The 18,874-nt window shown below is 37.2% G+C and overlaps 2 protein-coding genes across 3 annotated transcripts in view; one reads left to right on the top strand and one right to left on the bottom strand.

Annotated features, from left to right (window-relative positions):
• Positions 1 to 4,523, bottom strand: part of LOC139941204 (bromodomain-containing protein 8-like) — an 18,711-nt gene extending 14,188 nt beyond the window's left edge. The window contains 3 exon segments of the mRNA XM_071937662.1: positions 140 to 209; positions 643 to 780; positions 4,437 to 4,523. Coding sequence (XP_071793763.1) covers positions 140 to 209; positions 643 to 731 — 159 coding nt within the window. The 5' untranslated portion in view covers positions 732 to 780; positions 4,437 to 4,523.
• Positions 1,518 to 18,874, top strand: LOC139941207 (clarin-1-like). 2 transcript variants are annotated; one of them, XM_071937665.1, is made up of 3 exons: positions 1,518 to 2,331; positions 14,933 to 15,112; positions 15,452 to 18,874. In XM_071937665.1, the coding sequence occupies exons 1-3, from the start codon at positions 2,070 to 2,072 to the stop codon at positions 15,745 to 15,747; spliced, it is 738 nt and encodes a 245-aa protein (XP_071793766.1). In that variant the 5' UTR covers positions 1,518 to 2,069; the 3' UTR covers positions 15,748 to 18,874. The 2 variants fall into 2 exon arrangements, with proteins under 2 accessions (XP_071793766.1, XP_071793765.1); XM_071937664.1 differs by lacking the exon at positions 1,518 to 2,331 and adding an exon at positions 9,221 to 10,126.

Below are 18,874 nucleotides of genomic sequence, written 5' to 3'. Positions count from 1 at the left end.
TCGAGTTCAAATTTTCACAGGTTTGTTATTTTATGCATCTGTTGAGATACACAAAGTGAGAAGACTGGTCTTTGACAATCACCCAAGGTGTCTAAGTGTCTTTAAGCAATGGTTTTACTGTGGAGTTTTAAAAACTAACCTTCTGTGAGAACCAGTCAGAGGGTCTCGCTGGATCGCCGAATGGCTTGATAGCACGGCTCACTGATACCCTGGTCCAAAACAAACAACACCAATTTGATTTTAGTTTGTTTCATACTAAAAATAACAAAGACATTGATAAAGCGCAAAAAGAATATTCATCCAAGAGGTGCTCAGGTCACAAAAAGAAGAAAAGTTGTTACAAAATGGCATGTCATAACGTGTGTTTTCAATTTGGTATTGAAAGTATCAACAATCCAGCATGTCACTGAGTTTTGGGGAACTTCGTTCCACAAGTGAGGGAGGGGCAGGGGAAGCAACTGCTTGATCACCCAATGATCTTTATCGATTTCGGGGCAGCTGGAGATAGATCACTAGAAGAAACGGAGACCTGAGTGAGATGGCTTAATATGGATTGAAATGAGAGAATGTACTGCCATTAATTAAGGTGAGATTACCAAACGAAAACCTGCCCTTTAAAATGGTTAAAATGTTTCTGCTTACCAGTTTTGATCCCCACTCCTTATGACGGACGACGCTAAGCAAAGTTTTTCCCGGATACTCCATTGGTCAGTTGAGATCACACCTGCCATGGCCAACGGTGGTGTTTAGTACAATACAGTCAACAATTATCAGCTAAACCTGTAAAGGAATAATAGAGGAAATCGTAAAAAACAGCTTCTTATAGTTCCCAGGCAAAAGTTAGAACTGAGTATAAAGTAGTCCCAGCCAATTTTCACTTTCAGTCCAGGTAGCAGTTAGAAAGCAGGACAGTTCTTTTCAGAACTAAGAAGTCTCAAAAATCTACTCCGCTGTAGTAGAGAAGTCTCCCGAATTCCGAAATATCTACTCCGCAGAAGTAGAATATGGAGCAAGACAAGTTCTCAAAAGAACATAATCTACCCAGTATATATTAGGTACATGGTGTTACCACAAACCAAATATACATTTAGAGAAGTCACAAAACAGTATCAACAAAGTAAAAATCCACAAACTGTTACCTTATTTTAACCATAACCCAATTGCTCATTACAAACATACACAAGGATTTAGTGCTCAACTAATCAGTATTTACCCAAAGGATCGTTCAGTACCTCAATACAGTTGACTACATTTAGTAAAATACTACGTCTGAACTACACAACACAGGTTAACTTAATGCGCATGGCATGTTTTATGATAAAAATATCTCCCACTCCAAGTCTGACTATAATTTAATGTGTTAGCGTGCAGACTTCACAGCAGTGCAAACTGCAGTCTAATAATATAGTAACCATCAAATGCAATGTGTTTACACAGCAAGGCGAGTTAGGTTCAAAGTCTAACTTGCCAAGCTTTGTTTTCTATTGTTGTATTTTTCCCCCCCTCCATACATGTAGATGAGGACTGATTATGCAAATACTGCCGATACTCCATTTTGCATTCATGAACAAACCAAACCCAACTACCGGATGCTTATATTGTGGTTTATCGCCTGGTACCGGTATACAGCAAAGGGTGAGAACCACGCCTGCCTAAATCGATTGACATTTTGGTCATTGCCTCATTGGATATTGTTGGTACAAGTTTATCAAAACCTACTTGGAAACTCCGGGTAGATTTACTGTTATCAGCAAGTTACGTGTACCGGTAAATGTAAATGCACCACCGAGGAGTTGTAATCACCACATGCGTCTAGACTGTTACATCAAGATTGCACTGCCTGCTTTATTCACAATACTCTGTCTTGACAAACAAAATACTGAGTGTCAAAAAAATTGATTCCATATTTTCAGGCACTCATTCAGCACAGAGTGTATTTAAGGAACCATTCCATTACCAGTTTCTTGTGGTGTGGTTTTATAGACTTGGACCGGCATACTGAAGTAAGTGACAACCACGCCTTATTGAACCACACTTGGAACTTTCTGACGACGTTCAAATCAAACATCATGCTGTCTCGACGCAACCAGGTGCCTTTTGGCATCGTGCTGTTATTATCTCTCTGTTCTTTTGGCGCTTTGATCGCTGGGTGTGCCACGCCGAACTGGATTGATGCCATAGCAACCAGAGAAAACGCGACAAATAGCTCGGCTATAACAAATCCGAACAGTGTCCCACCCCCTTTTACAGGACTCATTCACTTCGGGTTGTTCAACGGAGTCAAGCAATTTAATTATGGATTCAGCTCGCGACCGCCACAGTCTTTCTCAAGTAAGTGCTATACAGAATTCATTACTTTCAATAACCTCTCTTTCCTGATAAATGTTTAGTACTAAGCGCCTTGAGTACCTTGTTGGTAGAGACATGTGCTATCTAAGACTTTGACATTATTATTATTATTATTATTATACATAAACCTAGAGGCATCAGATGCCTTTGGCAGTTGTCAAAGACCAGTATTCTCACTTAAAATCTCATGCATATCATGCATGGTGTATCTCATGCATAAAATAACAAATCTGTGAAAATGGTAATGATGGTAATCGCAGTTGCAAGAGAATAATGAAAGAAAAAAAACCTTCGAAGCGCAGAATAATGTTTGCGCTTTCAGATGCCAGAGAAAAAGACTTCAGGGTTGAAGCCTTTTGATATTTGAGTAAGAAATTACATCTTTCTAAAAAACTACGTTACTTCAGAGGGAGCCGTTTCTCACAATGTTTTATACTATCAACAGCTCTCTGTTGCTGGTGACCAAGTAAGTTTTTATGCTGAGTAATTACCAATAGTGTCCACTGCCTTCACATGGAACTGAAGGGTATATGATGCTTGGTAGTCACTCTACAAATTAATGACAATAACAAACCTTTGGTTTTAGAAGCCAAAGCTGCTCAGCTTTGTTTAGTATAAATATCATTATCCGCTCTTGACTTTTCAACAATATCGAACCCTTCCAAAAACCAATTTAAGGTATACTTTTCCTTTAAACGCATTACATTTGACTTAAAATCTTCCCATTTCTTTTCTACTTTGGTCTGGAAAAGAACTTGAGGTAAACTTGTTTAATTAAACTAGTTTAGATTACAGTCACTGACCAATTCAAATCACCTCTTTGATGGATGAATATTGAAATTGGACTATTATTTCCCGTAAAAAAAACCCACCTCAAGCTACTGTACTGGTAGTGGTAGTAAGTAAACATAATATTCAACTGGCTGCTCACCATTCTTTCTAACAAACAAATAAGGTAACACTATTGATAACGAAGTTCTGGAGCGAGGTCAAATGGTCAGATAATGGTCGGATAAGTATATCATGTTAATAAAAGTTCGCAAAAATTAACTTGCAATTTTTTTATTTATCCCAAAGCATGATAATCATCTATGTAAAAGAACCAAATTGATGGTATCATTATTTGTGGTAATCTTCCTCTGAATTGAGCTGCTGTCCCAATAATAATATTAATAATAATACTAATATAAAGACTTGTAATGCGTACATATCCACTCTGCTGGGTGTTCAAGGCGCAGAATGGCACACCGAGTGAAACTATAGTGACTTTGTTCATGATGATCATTCGTAACTTTATATATGACTATGCTGGTACTCATAGGACTAGAGCTCGGTAAAGTTCACTCCAAGTTCTGGATGTAAATAAAGCTGTGACTGTGAGTGAGATGCAGACTAGATCGGGATGAAGAAGATGAAAAGTTTGACTGTGTTCAAAAGTCAGACTGCTGAGGAATGCGTTGTGAGGCACTCTCTGATTCTGAGACCGTCAGAAGTATCCAGAAGGACGTACGACGACAACCTCAACAGGTGTTTGTACGGAGACCAATACAGATACAGATAACACATCTGATCTATTGCAACTAACTACGATAAAAGTCACAGAAATAATAAAATTGAGGATGGTCAGAGTCTGAGTGACCCTGGTCTGGATTTTGGAAATTGTATGACTCTCTGAGTGCTGACTGTCAGTGTCAGTGACTGGTGAGTCTAGACTAGTCGTCTTCATCAATCAATCAAATCAAGCAAGTCGACACAGAGACAGTGAGAATTATTTGGAAACCCAATTATTTAACTCTCCGAGATGCCCAGCCATGTCTCCAAAGTATCAGCCTCAGCCATTTTACAACGGCTGATCATTATGTGATCACTAAATTACAGAGTGAGTGATTGTATTACTATTCATCATCCAAAAGTAACTGGTGAAGGTCGACTTGTCTATCCTACACGACTCTCTACGTTGATGTCTTTTATGATTGGTTCCCCCGTTTCTCGTCAAAAACAAGTTTAGATTGTACTTAAAAAGTGCGATCACAAACATAATATAAATATGATATAACATTGATTGTGAACTTTGCCGTTTGACTTACATTTCTGGCCGCAGAGACTAAAATCGTAGCTTCACTTTCAGTTCACACACGGCGATCAAGTTGTAGACGCCGCCATTACTTTCGCTGTTCAATGGCTCCCTGTAAATCTCAATGCTTATTAAAGCAAGTAGTCATGGTTTATTCAGCATGTAGGTCGTACACCAGCGAAATCCAATGCGGACTTCGTTCGTTTAGGATCGTCATCGCAAATGAATTTTCCTTCTCGAGCAATGCCTTTTGTTGTGCGAAATTTCCCCAGCTGTTTTGGTATTATTAGTTTGTTTTGGTGATTAAAAAGTTTAGGTCCAAACGACAAAATATGACTTATTAAAACGGAAAAGAAAAGTTATTCACGTGCCGTACCCGTCAGTCAGCAAGGTGGAGAAAGATTTTATGAATCGGACTTTTCTTTTGTATTCGCCGATTTCGCTGATTTAATTTAAACTATGACATTGTTTGCATGTAATTTGTGAGTAATGCTTACCACTAATTACGTCAGAATTTTTAAAATCCTATTCTGTGATCTTCAACATCTAGGTACATACATTATCCTTTACCAATAATTTGTTTGCTTGCTTAGTTACAGCATGGAGGAATAAATTAGCAGAGAAGTGGTACAGGAGCATTTACTAAAAACGGTCCTAAGCTAGATAGAAATAATTGCAAATTTCAGTCCTGAACTGAAATTGGCAATTATTATTTGGCAGCCATACCCTTGCAAACCTAAAATATATTAAAGAAGTTACCCTCATATTATTATTACCCCTAAATGCCCGGGCCCCCAAACATTCAAAATTTTCAGAAATCCAACAAACCATACAGCAAGCAACAACCAGCAAATTTGCTCCATGCACTGTGCGTGTAACGTAAGCAAATGCCCATAAACGAGGTTCAACACCAAACTAGCACCACAGTCGAGCTACCGCTAAATAGCGTGGAAAGCAACGGGGAAATTTGACGTGCACCTTTCACGTTTATGGCATCACTGAACCTCTGATATGGGTGTTTTACGTTGCACGGTCGTGTTTATGGCGTCACTGTTGTTGCGTTGCGTTGGAGTGTGTCACTTGTGAGATTTGAACCCAAGATATAGCTGAGATTTATATTAATGGCATCTGCTCATAAACCAAAATTATACAACGGTATCTAATAGGAAACTGCTGGCGCGCCCAACGCATTAGGGAACCAGAGATTTGACTGTATTTCTGTGGTGAAGAGTGTCGCTTATTAGCGAGGCTTTTTCTGTGTAAGAAAATGCCCAATATACAGGTTTAACATCCGTGAGCATTTAGACGTTGCAAAACCGCCTTTTAACACGGAAAGCAATGGGAAATCTGGCGAGGTTGCTCCTACACAGGCGCAGCAACATTTCACCCCAGTAATGGATGTTTTCGTAGCAATCGCCACATACACAAAAAATGGTGCTATAGGCTATCTAAATTTATTTGTGGGTTGCAAAATCCCAGCTACGGAAGACGGACAAAGTCGCACCATAGATGGATTTCTTCTTCCAACACTTATTCGTGTTGAACTAGAGATTTGATTGTATTTCTATGATGATGGCTGTCGCTTACTAGCGAGGCTTTCATTCGCACAAGAAAAATGTTCTTTATACAGGTTAAACATTCGAGAATGCCACACTTTGCAAAACCCGCTTTTAACACGGAAAGCAATGGGAATTTTGGTGAGTCATGGGGGTCAATCAGCCAGCATCACTCACCTACGTCGGGTGATCCAAATGAATTTGTGGGTTGCCATATCCCAACTGCGAAAGCCGCAGCTATTCTTTGAACAAGAGAATTTGACAGTATTTCTATGCTGATGGCTGGCACTTACTAGCGAGGCTTTTCCGTTTAAGAAAATGCCTATTATTAAGGTTCAACATTTGAGACTACACGACAAATCAAAACCCGCCTTTTAACACTGAAAGCAATGGGGAATTTAGCTATGTTGCTCCTGTATAGGCGCAGCAACATTTCACCCCAGTTATGGATGTTTTCATAGTAATCACAGCATACACAAAGAGATGGTGCCATGCGATCTAAATTTGTGTAGGTTACCAGATCCGAACTACGAAAGCCCGGACAAAGTCGCACCGTACGTTTTACGTTAGTTTCGTAGACTGGGTGTCGGGGCTTATTGTACCATAGATATGGGAATATTTTTGTGATAATATTGCCCGTACAATGTACGATATGACTCTTCTAGCAATTCCGTTATATCTTCGGTGCAATCATAATCCACATTGTGAGCACATTGGAGTCTCCCAACGTGACAAACCAATGGGAGGCGTTCTTGCTCATGTTCGCAAATGAACCTGAGTTATGAACTTTTGTTTTACGCGCAGCCTCACATTCATTTAAAGGAACACGTTGCCTTGGATCGGACGAGTTGGTCAAAACAAAAGCGTTTGTAACCGTTTTTTATAAAATGCATATGGTTGGAAAGATGTTTTAAAAGTAGAATACAATGATCCACACAAGTTTGCCTCGAAATTGCGTGGTTTTCCTTCTACTGTGCGAACTAACATGGTCGGCCATTTATGGGAGTCAAAATTTTGACCCCCATAAATGGCCGACGTGTTAGTCGACGAGGTAAAAGGAAAACCACGCAATTTCGAGGCATGTTTGTGTGGATCATTGTATTCTACTTTTACAACATCTTTCTACCCATATGCATTTTATAAAAAACGGTTACAAACGCTTTTCAAAGACCAACTCGACCGATCCAAGGCAACGTGTTCCTTTAACGTGTGCTGTCCCGTCATAAAATTAAGCCATTTAAGTGGTCCATTCGCTCGAAATGAGAAATTACCACTGCCGTGACTTTATTGCGGGGTGAATTCAAAACGTGTAAATGAGGGGATTGTGATTTTGACCACGATATCGGCAAATTTTAAAGTGTGATGTCGCGAGTTCGTGTTTTTTTTATGTTTTTTATGTTGGGCTTTTTGATTGTGTCTAATTTTCACCACCCCCTCTCTCTTCTAAGTTCTTGGTTTCGTTGTTTCACCAAATTTAGCTTTTATCAATTTTGAGAGGACGCACAAACTACCCCGTCAATTAAAAACTTCACTAAAATCGAAAATCAGCGGCGCAGCAAGGGTAATTGAAGGGTCCAATGTGTGCATTATTTTTTCCTAGTTGGGGGGGGGGGGGGGCACCAAGTTTATGGCAAGCTAAAATAGTTACAAAACATACCATCGAAATTATCACATTAAACATTTCACTCTGAAAATATCTATTCCCTATAAGCCTAAAAGTATAAGATTTCAAATGGGGGCACAGTTCGCCACTGAATCTTTCTATTATAAACTCACTAGTAGGCCCAATTGACAATTTACGTAAGTTTATTTTGTTCTCTATTTGACATTTTAGTTGGCCTATTTGTTTAAGGTACTGACACTTTTGGTAATAATTGTCAATGAGCAGTGCAGTATTCTCACGTATCCAAAAATTAGCATAAAATAACAAGCCTGTGAAAATTTGAGCTCAGTAATATTATTGGTCATCGAAGTTACTAGAACACGATAAAAACACCCTTGTTGGACGAGTTGGTGTGCTTTCAGATAGGATTTAAGCCTTCTGGCTATAGAAGTCTTTTAATATTTTAGTGAGAAATTACCTCTTTCTCAAAATACTATGCTACTTCAGGTAGAGGGAGTCGTTTCCCACAATGTGTTATACTATCAACAGCTCCAAGTGCTCGTTACCAAGTCAGTTTTTAAGTTAACATTTGTTTTGAGGTGTACCTTCCCTTTTAGTAATGTGTTTGATGTAAGTTCAAGGGAACAGCTCATTTGTAAGAGTGTTTTGAGTCAATAAAGTTTCAGTTGGAAAGTAAAAGTTGTTTATATCATGGAGGTAATAGACTTGAAACCTCACTAAAGTAGTTAACTGTAAAGTTTTGATTTGTTATGGTTTCCTGGTAAACGTGAAGAGGCAGGGCTACAATAACATAAACCCAAAATAGTTCCACTTTGAATAGGCAACTAACTACATAAGGCAAGCAAACCCAAAATTACAAGGGCGTGTTCATCAGAGCGTCACAGGACTAGCACTTCATGTCAAACTTGTTTTTACACGGCTTTCACTTATGGCGTGTCAAACGTTGCATTATTCGATAATGTACAATATATGTGCGATGTTTCTCATATATATGCGATAATTGTCACATATGTGCGATATTCATTTGATGTATGCAATAAATGTAATATATATGCAATAAATGTAATATATATGCAATAAATATAATATATATGCAATAAATTGTAATATATGTGCGATAAATTGTAATATATGTGCGATAAATTGTAATATATGTGCGATAAATTGTAATATATGTGCGATAAATTGTAATATATGTGCGATAAATTGTAATATATGTGCGATAAATTGTAATATATGTGCGATAAATTGTAATATATGTGCGATAAATTGTAATATGTGTGCGATAAATTGTAATATATGTGCGATAAATTGTAATATATGTGCGATAAATTGTAATATATGTGCAATAATTTGCAATATATGTGCGATAATTTGCAATAGAGATGCGATAAGTTTTAATATATGTTTGATAATTTTGTAGTATATTATATGCGATCATTTGTATGCGATGTTTTGTGACGGTATACATATGCGATAATTTAATATACATGTGCGATGTTCATTCTTATATAAATATGAGAAACATCGCACATATATTGTACATTATCGAATAATGCAACGTTTGACACGCCATATTCACTTGCCATTGTATTTTGGTGTACCAGGGCAAAACGAGCCCCAAACCATAGTGCGTCATCGAAAATTTCCCACGGTCTGACTGTAGAGATTTGCACTCAAAGTTTGCTCAGTTATTGATCTTCTATGAAGAGTACTTGCTCAGATTATGTTCAGACAAATCTGGAGACTGTATCAATCAAGTTGGAAGAACAAGAGACGACAAAATTGAGTTTTCGAGGTGTGTGAAGATCAGAGGAAGCCCAGTGAAGTTACATTCCCTTTCCTTGCAAAGCAAGTTTCGGTTTTATAAACTTCCGTGTTGTGCGTGGGTGTGTGGCGTTGTACCTGGCCATGTTCTATTGAGATACGAGCTTCGTTCGTTCTGTGATGAGAGCCACAGTTTTCCTCCATTCCTTGGTCTGAGATTTCATTTGATGCCTTAGGAGATCACTTTGCTTGATTCGACGTCACTTCCAAACTTTAAGACATGGACATGTTTATTGAGTTGCTACTGGATGTGGACTTCAACTAACCAGAATAGCGTTTGTGGTTAATGGAAAGTGTTGCAAAAAAACTTGGATTTGTTAATTTTAATCAGCGTCAAAACAAGTTTGTAGTGAAAGAGTTTCTTGATCTCGGCTAAGTCAACCCTTGATTCAAAAAGTGCCGTCATGTTTGTCAAGAGAAGGACCACCTTCTTCTTTCTTGCCTCCCTGTGTGCTTTCGTTGCCCTGATTATCTCCGGGATTGCGGTCGGAACGAGCTACTGGATAGAGGCCGGGCTTGAGAGAGATCTATCGGGTCTGGTCAACACGACCCTCCCACTGAAGGAGTTTTACGGGACGAACCCCATCGACACTGACGACCCGGGTGCCTTCCGGGGGCGTTGTAATTTTGGCTTGTTACAGGGATGCAAGAAGTTTAACTGGGGCCTCGGAGGACGAGCCTGGACCTGTTTCAAAGGTTTGATAAAACTATGATATTGAAAACATAAACAAAAATTGAAAATGCTAGACCAAGTAACATAAAAAAATTGACATTTTGCATTTTCACTCAAATACGAAAATGCAAATGTCGTTATTTTTGAAATGAGTAAAGAGTCCCAGTTACTGGGTTTGAATTAGACCCATGCAGATAATCCTTTCTTCGAATTTCGAAAAAATGAGAACAGCGCGCCAGATGGGTCTAGATCTGAAAATGCTGTGACTGGTGTTTGCTGACTTGGCCTATATTTATTAAGTAATATATCTTATCAAATACATATATTTACCGCTCAAAAGTAAGACTAGTTTGTCGAGAAATATTTATTTTGTGTTTTTCTCCAAGTAGTTTATCAACATCCAGAGAGGAAAACTTTCCGTTTCCTGCCACAACTTTGTACTTACAATAGGTAAATTAGATGCTTTATTTTATAGAAAATGCAACACCATTCAAAACCCGGGAATCAACCATAAAGCACAGTTATAACACCATTCAAAACACAACTTCAAAAGTCAATGGATTTGAATGGTGAATCATCTTGTTCGAAAAGGCACCAATAGTAGAATTGTTTCAATTTAAAAGTTCAAGTTATATCCTAACACTCTTTAAAAAAAGTTGGTGAAAGTTACCAAATCTTTACCACATGAAGGTTGAATTGTCAATAACCCTAACAAATAATTGTGCTTTTCTGGTTGTGTTGGCAAGTTATATTTACAACATTTGGAAATTGTTTTGCACATTATAAAATTAATCATTTATACCAATCTTTTGGGCAAACAAGTTTAACTAATTATTTGAGAAATATAGCTCAGCAATTGCGGATACTCGATTTCCTACAAGGTTCTTCAAAAGACTTAACTTTTATTTTTTTGAAGAGTGCGAAATAACCTGAATTATGTAACTAGTCAATACTATCAATAAGAATAAAATAAGTTCCAACAGAATCAAACTTAAAAGAAAACCCAGAAATTCTCCAGTGCATTATTAAAGGTCAGGGGCAGACAATATCCAATGAAATTTAGTTTTTCCATTGCGAGTGTATTTCATATTCACACACACAATGATGTGAAAAGCAGACATAGTTTGGCATTGTAGGGTGAGTTGCTGGGATATTACATGAGGCTTTTGAAGTTTTTGTGAAGCTTGTATGTAGTCATGCGAAACCATCTATTGTATGCTGCGGAAAGTGAGACACGCAAACTTGAAGGCCACCCGGAACCATGGCATGTGATATGATTAAGTAGCAGCCATTTTGTTTGATTCAAACTCTATCTCTCATTGAGCAAAATGTATTATACATCAAATAATAAACTTTTCTATAATATAAAGGTGTACCTTTTCAGAGAGCGATTTAGAAACAAGACGGCGACTGTGATGCTATTTGCTGTTGATAGCAGATGAAACTAACGAGTTCAAACTGTGGGAATTAGCTTTGCAATGGAATTCTTTCAGATTAAAAAAAAAATCAACTTTAACAACCGTAAAACTTTGGGCTTTTGGGCAGGGCTTTGTGTTATACTTTGCTTGTTTCTTGCTCTACTTTCGGAACTGAAAAAAAAGTTCACATATTTACAAATAACTTACAGTGTTTACAGAAGGTAATGGTAAAAGACTTCTCTTGAAATATTATTCCATGAAATGCTTTGGTTTTTGAGAAAACTTTAAAACATTATCAATTCTCGACATCGAGAATTACGGATTTATAGTAAACACATGTCAACTCCGATGACCGATTTTCACAGGTTTGTTTTTTAATATTGTTGTGAAACTCGATGTGTGGGCCTTTGGACAATACTGTTTGCCAAAAGTGTCCACTGGCTTTAAACAATCTAGATATATGAGCCGACTTAAATTTACTTGTATTTGTGAGCAGTATTGGTCATGTGATTTCAAATTAACCAAACATCATCTATAGATACACTGTTTTCCTTTTAGAATGGAATACATTGGAATTTATAAATTAGGGCATTTCTGCTAGAAGTTGAATTCAACAGTGATCATGAAATGATATCTAAAACTGTTGGTTTATACTCAGTAAAGACAGATGAAACAAGTAGACATTGGTATTGAATAGCGAAAACAGAGTAATAGTGGCCAGTATTGTATTCTGGGTTTATATTAAATAGTCACGCATGGTCCCAATACACAATAGGTTTCCAGAACTGTGTTTATTCAGGAGTGGGCAAGAATGTAGAGGTTTAATCATTCAGCGATTGTGGGTCTGTTTGTGGTGTTTATTCTACAAGCAAAAGTAAACGAAATATAAAAACATGTAATAGACTCTAAGCCATTGGCATTGATCTAATATCAATAAACTTGTAACAATAGAAAGTCATATAAGATTTCTGGGTCGTATAAATAAGCACAAAAACCAACAGAACAGTCGGAGTACCTGCTAAGTGGTAATGAGATCTTGATGTTATGCTGTGAAGTCGTTTATATTAAACTGGTTTTGGAATGTGATACAGACATCGACCTCCTTGTGCCTTTTTCTGACAAGTTGATTCACCATTCAAAACCATTTACTTTTGTTGTTTAATGGTGTAATATATGTGCATAGTTATGGTTGACTCACCAAATGGTTTTGAATGGTCTATCAGGTAGGGGGGTCTTGATTAGAAGTGACATTCTTTCAGATTCCAGAGAGGCCAAGGTTTTAAAAATGGGATTCCAACCCCACTTCTGCATCATTTTGATCCATTTCTTGCTCATTTTGACACAGATTTCGGGTCATGTTGACCTAGAAATTGGTCAGGCTCAGAAAAAGAGACTTGGACCGGGTCAAGTTGGACCCGGAAGTTTTAGAGTGAACATAACTTTGAATATTATTAAACTTTGAATATTTTTACAAGATTTTTCAAGGGACACTATTACAGTTTAGATGTACTTTCACACGTCGTACATTTTGTAAAATTTCAACCATCATGCTTCCAAATTTTTTTTTAATGTAGTTATACAAAAATATTCTTTGTCCATTTTTGATGCAAAAAATAAAATAAATTAATAAATATTTCAACATTTGTTGAATTTTTAAGTTGTTGCTGGGTATTAATTGGTGTTCATATACAAAGTGTGGATGTCTGGAACGATGTGTGATAATTTCTCATGGTTGAGAAATCTTCTGTTCTACATTATTGTTTGCGACATTTAGAATGTGAAAGGACTGGTTCCTGTCTCTATTGTGGTATATCTTTAGTCCCATTAGTGCCGCCAAAGTGCCCCACAAATCCCCTGGATGAAATTTGTATTAAGTCCTCCACCGATCTTGCGAGCAATCTGCCTACATAAAAAGGGCTTATGGGGGAGGGGGTATATATTGGACTTAAACCTTTTGAGTTGGACTACTAATCTTTAATACCTGTGTCCTTCTTGGAAATAACAAACTTTAGATTTTAGTTAGATAGTTTTAGGGATTGGATGCATTGCATGATGAGGTATCAATATTGGTTTAGAGTAACACTGTGTTTTTACACGGCAATATACACATGGACATGGTGTTACCGCAAACCTAAGACGTATACCATTTTTTAAATAAACTTATTGGTGAGAAGGACTGCAGCTTTTAAAAAGGCCTATTATCTAAATGGGAAGGAACTCACAAGTTAATCAAAAGGATTGTTATCAGATACCAATCCATTTTTAGATTAAAAAAATAAAAATAATAAGCATTTAAAATTCAAATCTAAAAGATGTCATTTTAAAATCTTAAAATGGATTGGTCCCATAATGACAATCATTTCGATTTACAACCATTTAAAATTAAAGTTGTATGGTTAGGATAATTTGTATCCCCAAACTTTTGAATGCGAATGCTGCTGCAAGAGGTGCAGTTGGTACCCGCTGTATTCTTGGTGAAAGGCACTGTACACGTTTGGTAATTACTCAAAATATATTAGCATATAACCTTACTTGGTTATGAGTACCGGTAATGGCGAGCTGTTGATAGTATAAAACATTGTGAGAAACGGCTCCCTCTGAAGTAACATAGTCTTTGAGAAAGAGACAATTTCTCACTAAAATAATAAAAGACTTCTGGCCAGAAGCATTTTATTATATCTTGTACAACAAGGGTGTTTTTCTTTCATAATTTTCTTGCAACTTCAATGTCCACATTTTCACAGGCTTGTTGTTTTTTGCACATGTTGGGATACACCAAGTGAGACAACACTGACCAAACGTGTTCAATGTCTTTAAAGACGGACACTATTGGTAATTGTCAAAGACTAGCCTTCACAGTTGGTGTATCTCAACATAAGCATAAAATAACAAACCTGTGAAAATTTGAGCTCAATCAGTCATCGAACTTGCGAGATAATAATGAAAGAAAAGTTATCCTTGTCACACGAAGTTGTGTGCGTTTAGATGGTTGATTTCGAGACCTCAAGTTCTAAATCTGAGGTCTCGAAATCAAATTCGTGGAAAATTACTCAAAAACTATGGCACTTCAGAAGGAGCCGTTTCTCATAATGTCTTATACCATAACCTCTCCCCATTACTTGTCACCAAGAAAGGTTTTATGCTAATAATTGTTTTGAGTAATTACCAATAGTGTCCACTGCCTTTAAAAGTACACGGACTTGACGTTCTTGTAAATATACCCTGCTGTTTTTCTGTTTTATCGGCACTTAGGCACTGCAGTACTCATCAACTGCAAATGTGACTTCATTGTATCTGTCTTTATAACTTGTCAAATGAATCGTTGCCAAAAACCAATGTATTACCCTTAAAGGCATAATATGATTGAATGATGGTGCAATTTGTAAACAATGTGTTTTTGTGTCCCTTTAGTTTTCAGTGAGCATAAAGATGTGTACAGCGTTGGATACCCCATCGCCTGTTTCATCTTCTTAATCATCGCCATCATCTTTGCTCTGGTCTCTACCATCTTCGGATTAGTCAATACGCTTACGGTTCCCATAGAAACCATCCATGGAGTGATGGGACTGTACCTTTGGAACGCCGTTGGAGGTGAGTGAGCTTTAAATTATTGTTCGTCTCCCAAGATTTACATTCTTTTTGTGACAATGTTTTACTAATATTTCTTAGAAACCTCAGCACTTCAGCAAGTAACATTTTAAGGAAACCTTTCTTCTTCATTATCTTTAAACTTTGAAAATTTAATGTAAGTCTGTGGACTACGTTTTGTTCCTTCAAAAAGTACCCAAATCCTTTTAGGATTATGAACTATCAACTTCTGATTGTGCTGTTGTTTGAGGTTGCTTTTGAAAGTGCCCCTGTTGTCACACTGCAATCCAAAAGCTGAAATTTGGTTTGATATATTTTTCTGTTTTTGTTTTGTTTTCACAGCCGCCGCATGCCTGATTGCTTGGGTCGTTTACCTGATCCTCTATTTATCACATCTGACGCGAAACGTCCTTAATCAAGAAGACATGGGTTACCCAAATAATTTCAGGACGACCTCCGTGAACTTTGGGTTCTCCTTCTGGCTCGTCGTGGTCAGTTTCTTCCTCTTCTTGCTCAACATCCTCTTTGTGTTCTTGGCGCATCTCCTGCAGGATCCCAACTTCTTACGGAAAAAGAAGAAGGAATCGGAGATGGCCAAGGGCTCTGGTAATACTGTCGGTCTTGGCTTAATGTATTAGGGAATATTTGTAATACTTGGTAGCAGCCGTCGATTTCACCAAACTCTGCCTAATTTAGGATTAATCTTATGACTTATAGGACGAGTTAAGTTCCGTATCTATACCCATCCCTAACTCGATATAGGATTAATCCTAGCGTGTCGTGAAATCGGCTGCTTGCCTACTGTATAGAGGATACCATCTTGATTTAGCCGTATTCAACTCAATTATGAGGCTTAATGAGGAAAATAAATCCTTCTCACGGACGTCACAATACTGAGCAATACGGGAGGTCTGCCATTTTGGATTACATGCAGTGAAGAATGCATTGTATTTCTCAACGCATGTTTGTGACATGTGAGTATCCCAACAAGGGGATTTAAACAATAGTGACGTCATCTTGAGAATGGTTTATGCTCTGTTTTAATGATAATTAATATTTTCAGTACATGAAGGGAATATGATAAGTGCCTCATAAAAAAGGTCCATAGATACCATTGCATATTACGTCACAAACCCAAAACAGTCCCCTCACACTGAGGTCAACGGACAGCTATCATTGGCTGAGAGTTGTGCCGTATACGTACCCAAGTTTTCATTGTTTGACATCAAAGATGGCTGCCTATCATGTGTCTCTGCATTTATCTCTATTTTTAGAGATTTTCTCTACTTTTTAAAGATTTTAATCTTTATAATGGGTCTATTGATGGATTGCACATGACCTCATTGACTGCCATCTTTAAACAACAAAAAGTGCACTTGGGTACGCGCTGCGCACGCACGACTCGCTCGACCAATAGTAGCCTTTCAACGTTTTGGCCAATGGCAGCCAATACAAGGAAGGAGTCTATAGGCCCAGATATAATTATTGGTGTGAAAGTATTGTAGGAAATGTCAGTCTTATCTGAGCTTGTTGGGTAGGATGCTTAGGCCAGGCCTAGGTCAGATATTTAAACATGGACAACAAAAATGTATGTAAACAAAATAAATAGTCCTGCATGTACTGGCAAAAAGTTTGAGTCATTTTATTGTAGAGATTAATGGAGTTTCTTATTAAAGAATAGTAAAACCATTGAGAAGATTGAACTAGCTGTCTCAAAAGATATGCACAGAAAACTACGTGAACAGTTATATTATTCCGAAAGCAAAAACCCCATTACAAAAGTATTCATGTAGGTTTAATAATGTTCTGAAATAATAGTCGATAGCCGTAATTCATGGCAAAGGTACAGTCATTGTTGCCCCTATGGGCAGTGTGCCATATTCCCCTCAACTGTCGACTTATGAGAAACAGATAAAAACTACTTTTCTTCTCCAAAATGGCGTGTCGGGCATTGAGCGACTCTTCACTATCAAGAAGTTGGGTAAAGTAGTTTTCGTTCCAGGAAGTTTTGTGCCGAGAGTTTGCGCATTTATTTTTTTGAGTCACTGCCATAGGCCTACTGCATGATAGGAACTTTCAAACTTAATAATATTTTAACAGGAGAAGGTTGTATTAAAAAAAAAAGAAGTTTGGGTTAAGATTTATGTGCGGGAGACCAATGTAGATTACGTTCAGCTTATACCATATACAACACAAATTTATAATTCAGCATTGGTCACATCGGACAGTTAACTGTCAAATTTCAATGTTTTACTAACTTTTAATTAATTGTAAATTATTTTTTGCTGAAATCATAATGTTCAACATTTGAGAACGATCGCCTAAATCTTGTTAGCTGCATTTATGAATGCAATGATTTAATTAGTTGTATACAGACCAGTCTGCCCACTTGGTCTATCTCAACATATGTATAAAATAACAAATCTGAGAAAATTTCAGCTCAATTGGTCGTCGGAGTTGCGAGATAACTATGAAAGAACAAAACACCCTTGTCACACGAAGTTGTGTGCTTTCAGATGCCTGATTTCACTTCAGAGGGAGCCGTTTCTCACAATGTTTTATACTATCAACCTCTCCCCGTTACTCGTTACCAAGTAAGGTTTTATGCTAATAATTATTTTGAGTATTTACCAACAGTGTCCACTGCCTTTAAGCACAAAAAGTAGCCAAGCATAACAAAATAATGCTCACCGGAATAAATGTTTACCATGTCACATGTACAATTGTGACTGGTGTTCTGCTCATTTTTGCTTAGTAGAAAATTTCTAAGCTTTCACAGGTGTATTATTTTATGCATATGTTGAGATACACCAAGTGAGAAGACTGGATTTTGACAATTACCAATAGTGTCCACTGTCTTTAAATTAATACCATAGGTATTGTCACATAAGATTACCAAGAAAAGATTGACCCTAGCCTAGGCTAGAGTCAAGTTGTATCAAGCCGTATGAGACAAACAATACGTAACACAAACGAGAGCAAACCATCATGTGCATGCTCAGAGATTCGCAGTTGTTGTATTCTTAAATAGTGTTTCATGTGCCTTGAGTGAAGGCTGGGAAGGGGGGGGGGTCTTACGACCCCATCCATGTTTATATTAAGAGTGGATTTAAAAGGACAGTACTAATATTTAAATTAATACGTTTGCACACAATTATGCAGAGTTTTAATGGGATTAAATACAAACTATATACTTTATCGACAAACTACATCTTTTCACAAATAATCATGATTTCAATCACTCAGAAGACTTCCACTTTCAAATTAAACTCATTGGAAAGAAATTGCAAACTCATTTGAATTTAACGAATAAAGGTTGACCCAAAAGATACAGACACCCACTGTTGATCTTTTATTAGATAAATAGTGGGTGTCTGTATATTTTGGGGCCAAACATTAAAATGTGTCATGAATTTTAAACAGTAATTTAGGAAACGTTTTTTTCAGCTGATTTTTGTATTTCTTAAAAAAATGGAATAAGGCAGACATCACATAACGGTGGTATTACTTTGCTAAACCATGGAGGTAGAAACCTCCATGGCTAAACTATCCAATTACATTGCCATTATGTTGTATCTTGACTGATATCTCACATTAAAATATCGGTTAAGGGGTCAATAACGAAATGAGTCGTAGCCTAAATAGACTATATCTACAATACATGTGTTAATTTATGTTTTTTGTTTTAATTATGCGCACTTTATTGCTACAAATTGTACTTAGCAGCTTTCAAAATCTTATACTGGTATTTTGTTTGGTAGAAAA

Source organism: Asterias amurensis, chromosome 8 (assembly GCF_032118995.1).
Source record: "Asterias amurensis chromosome 8, ASM3211899v1".
Classification (NCBI taxonomy): domain Eukaryota; kingdom Metazoa; phylum Echinodermata; class Asteroidea; order Forcipulatida; family Asteriidae; genus Asterias; species Asterias amurensis.
Note: the sequence above shows the minus strand (reverse complement) of the source record. Positions and strands in the feature narration are given on the sequence as shown.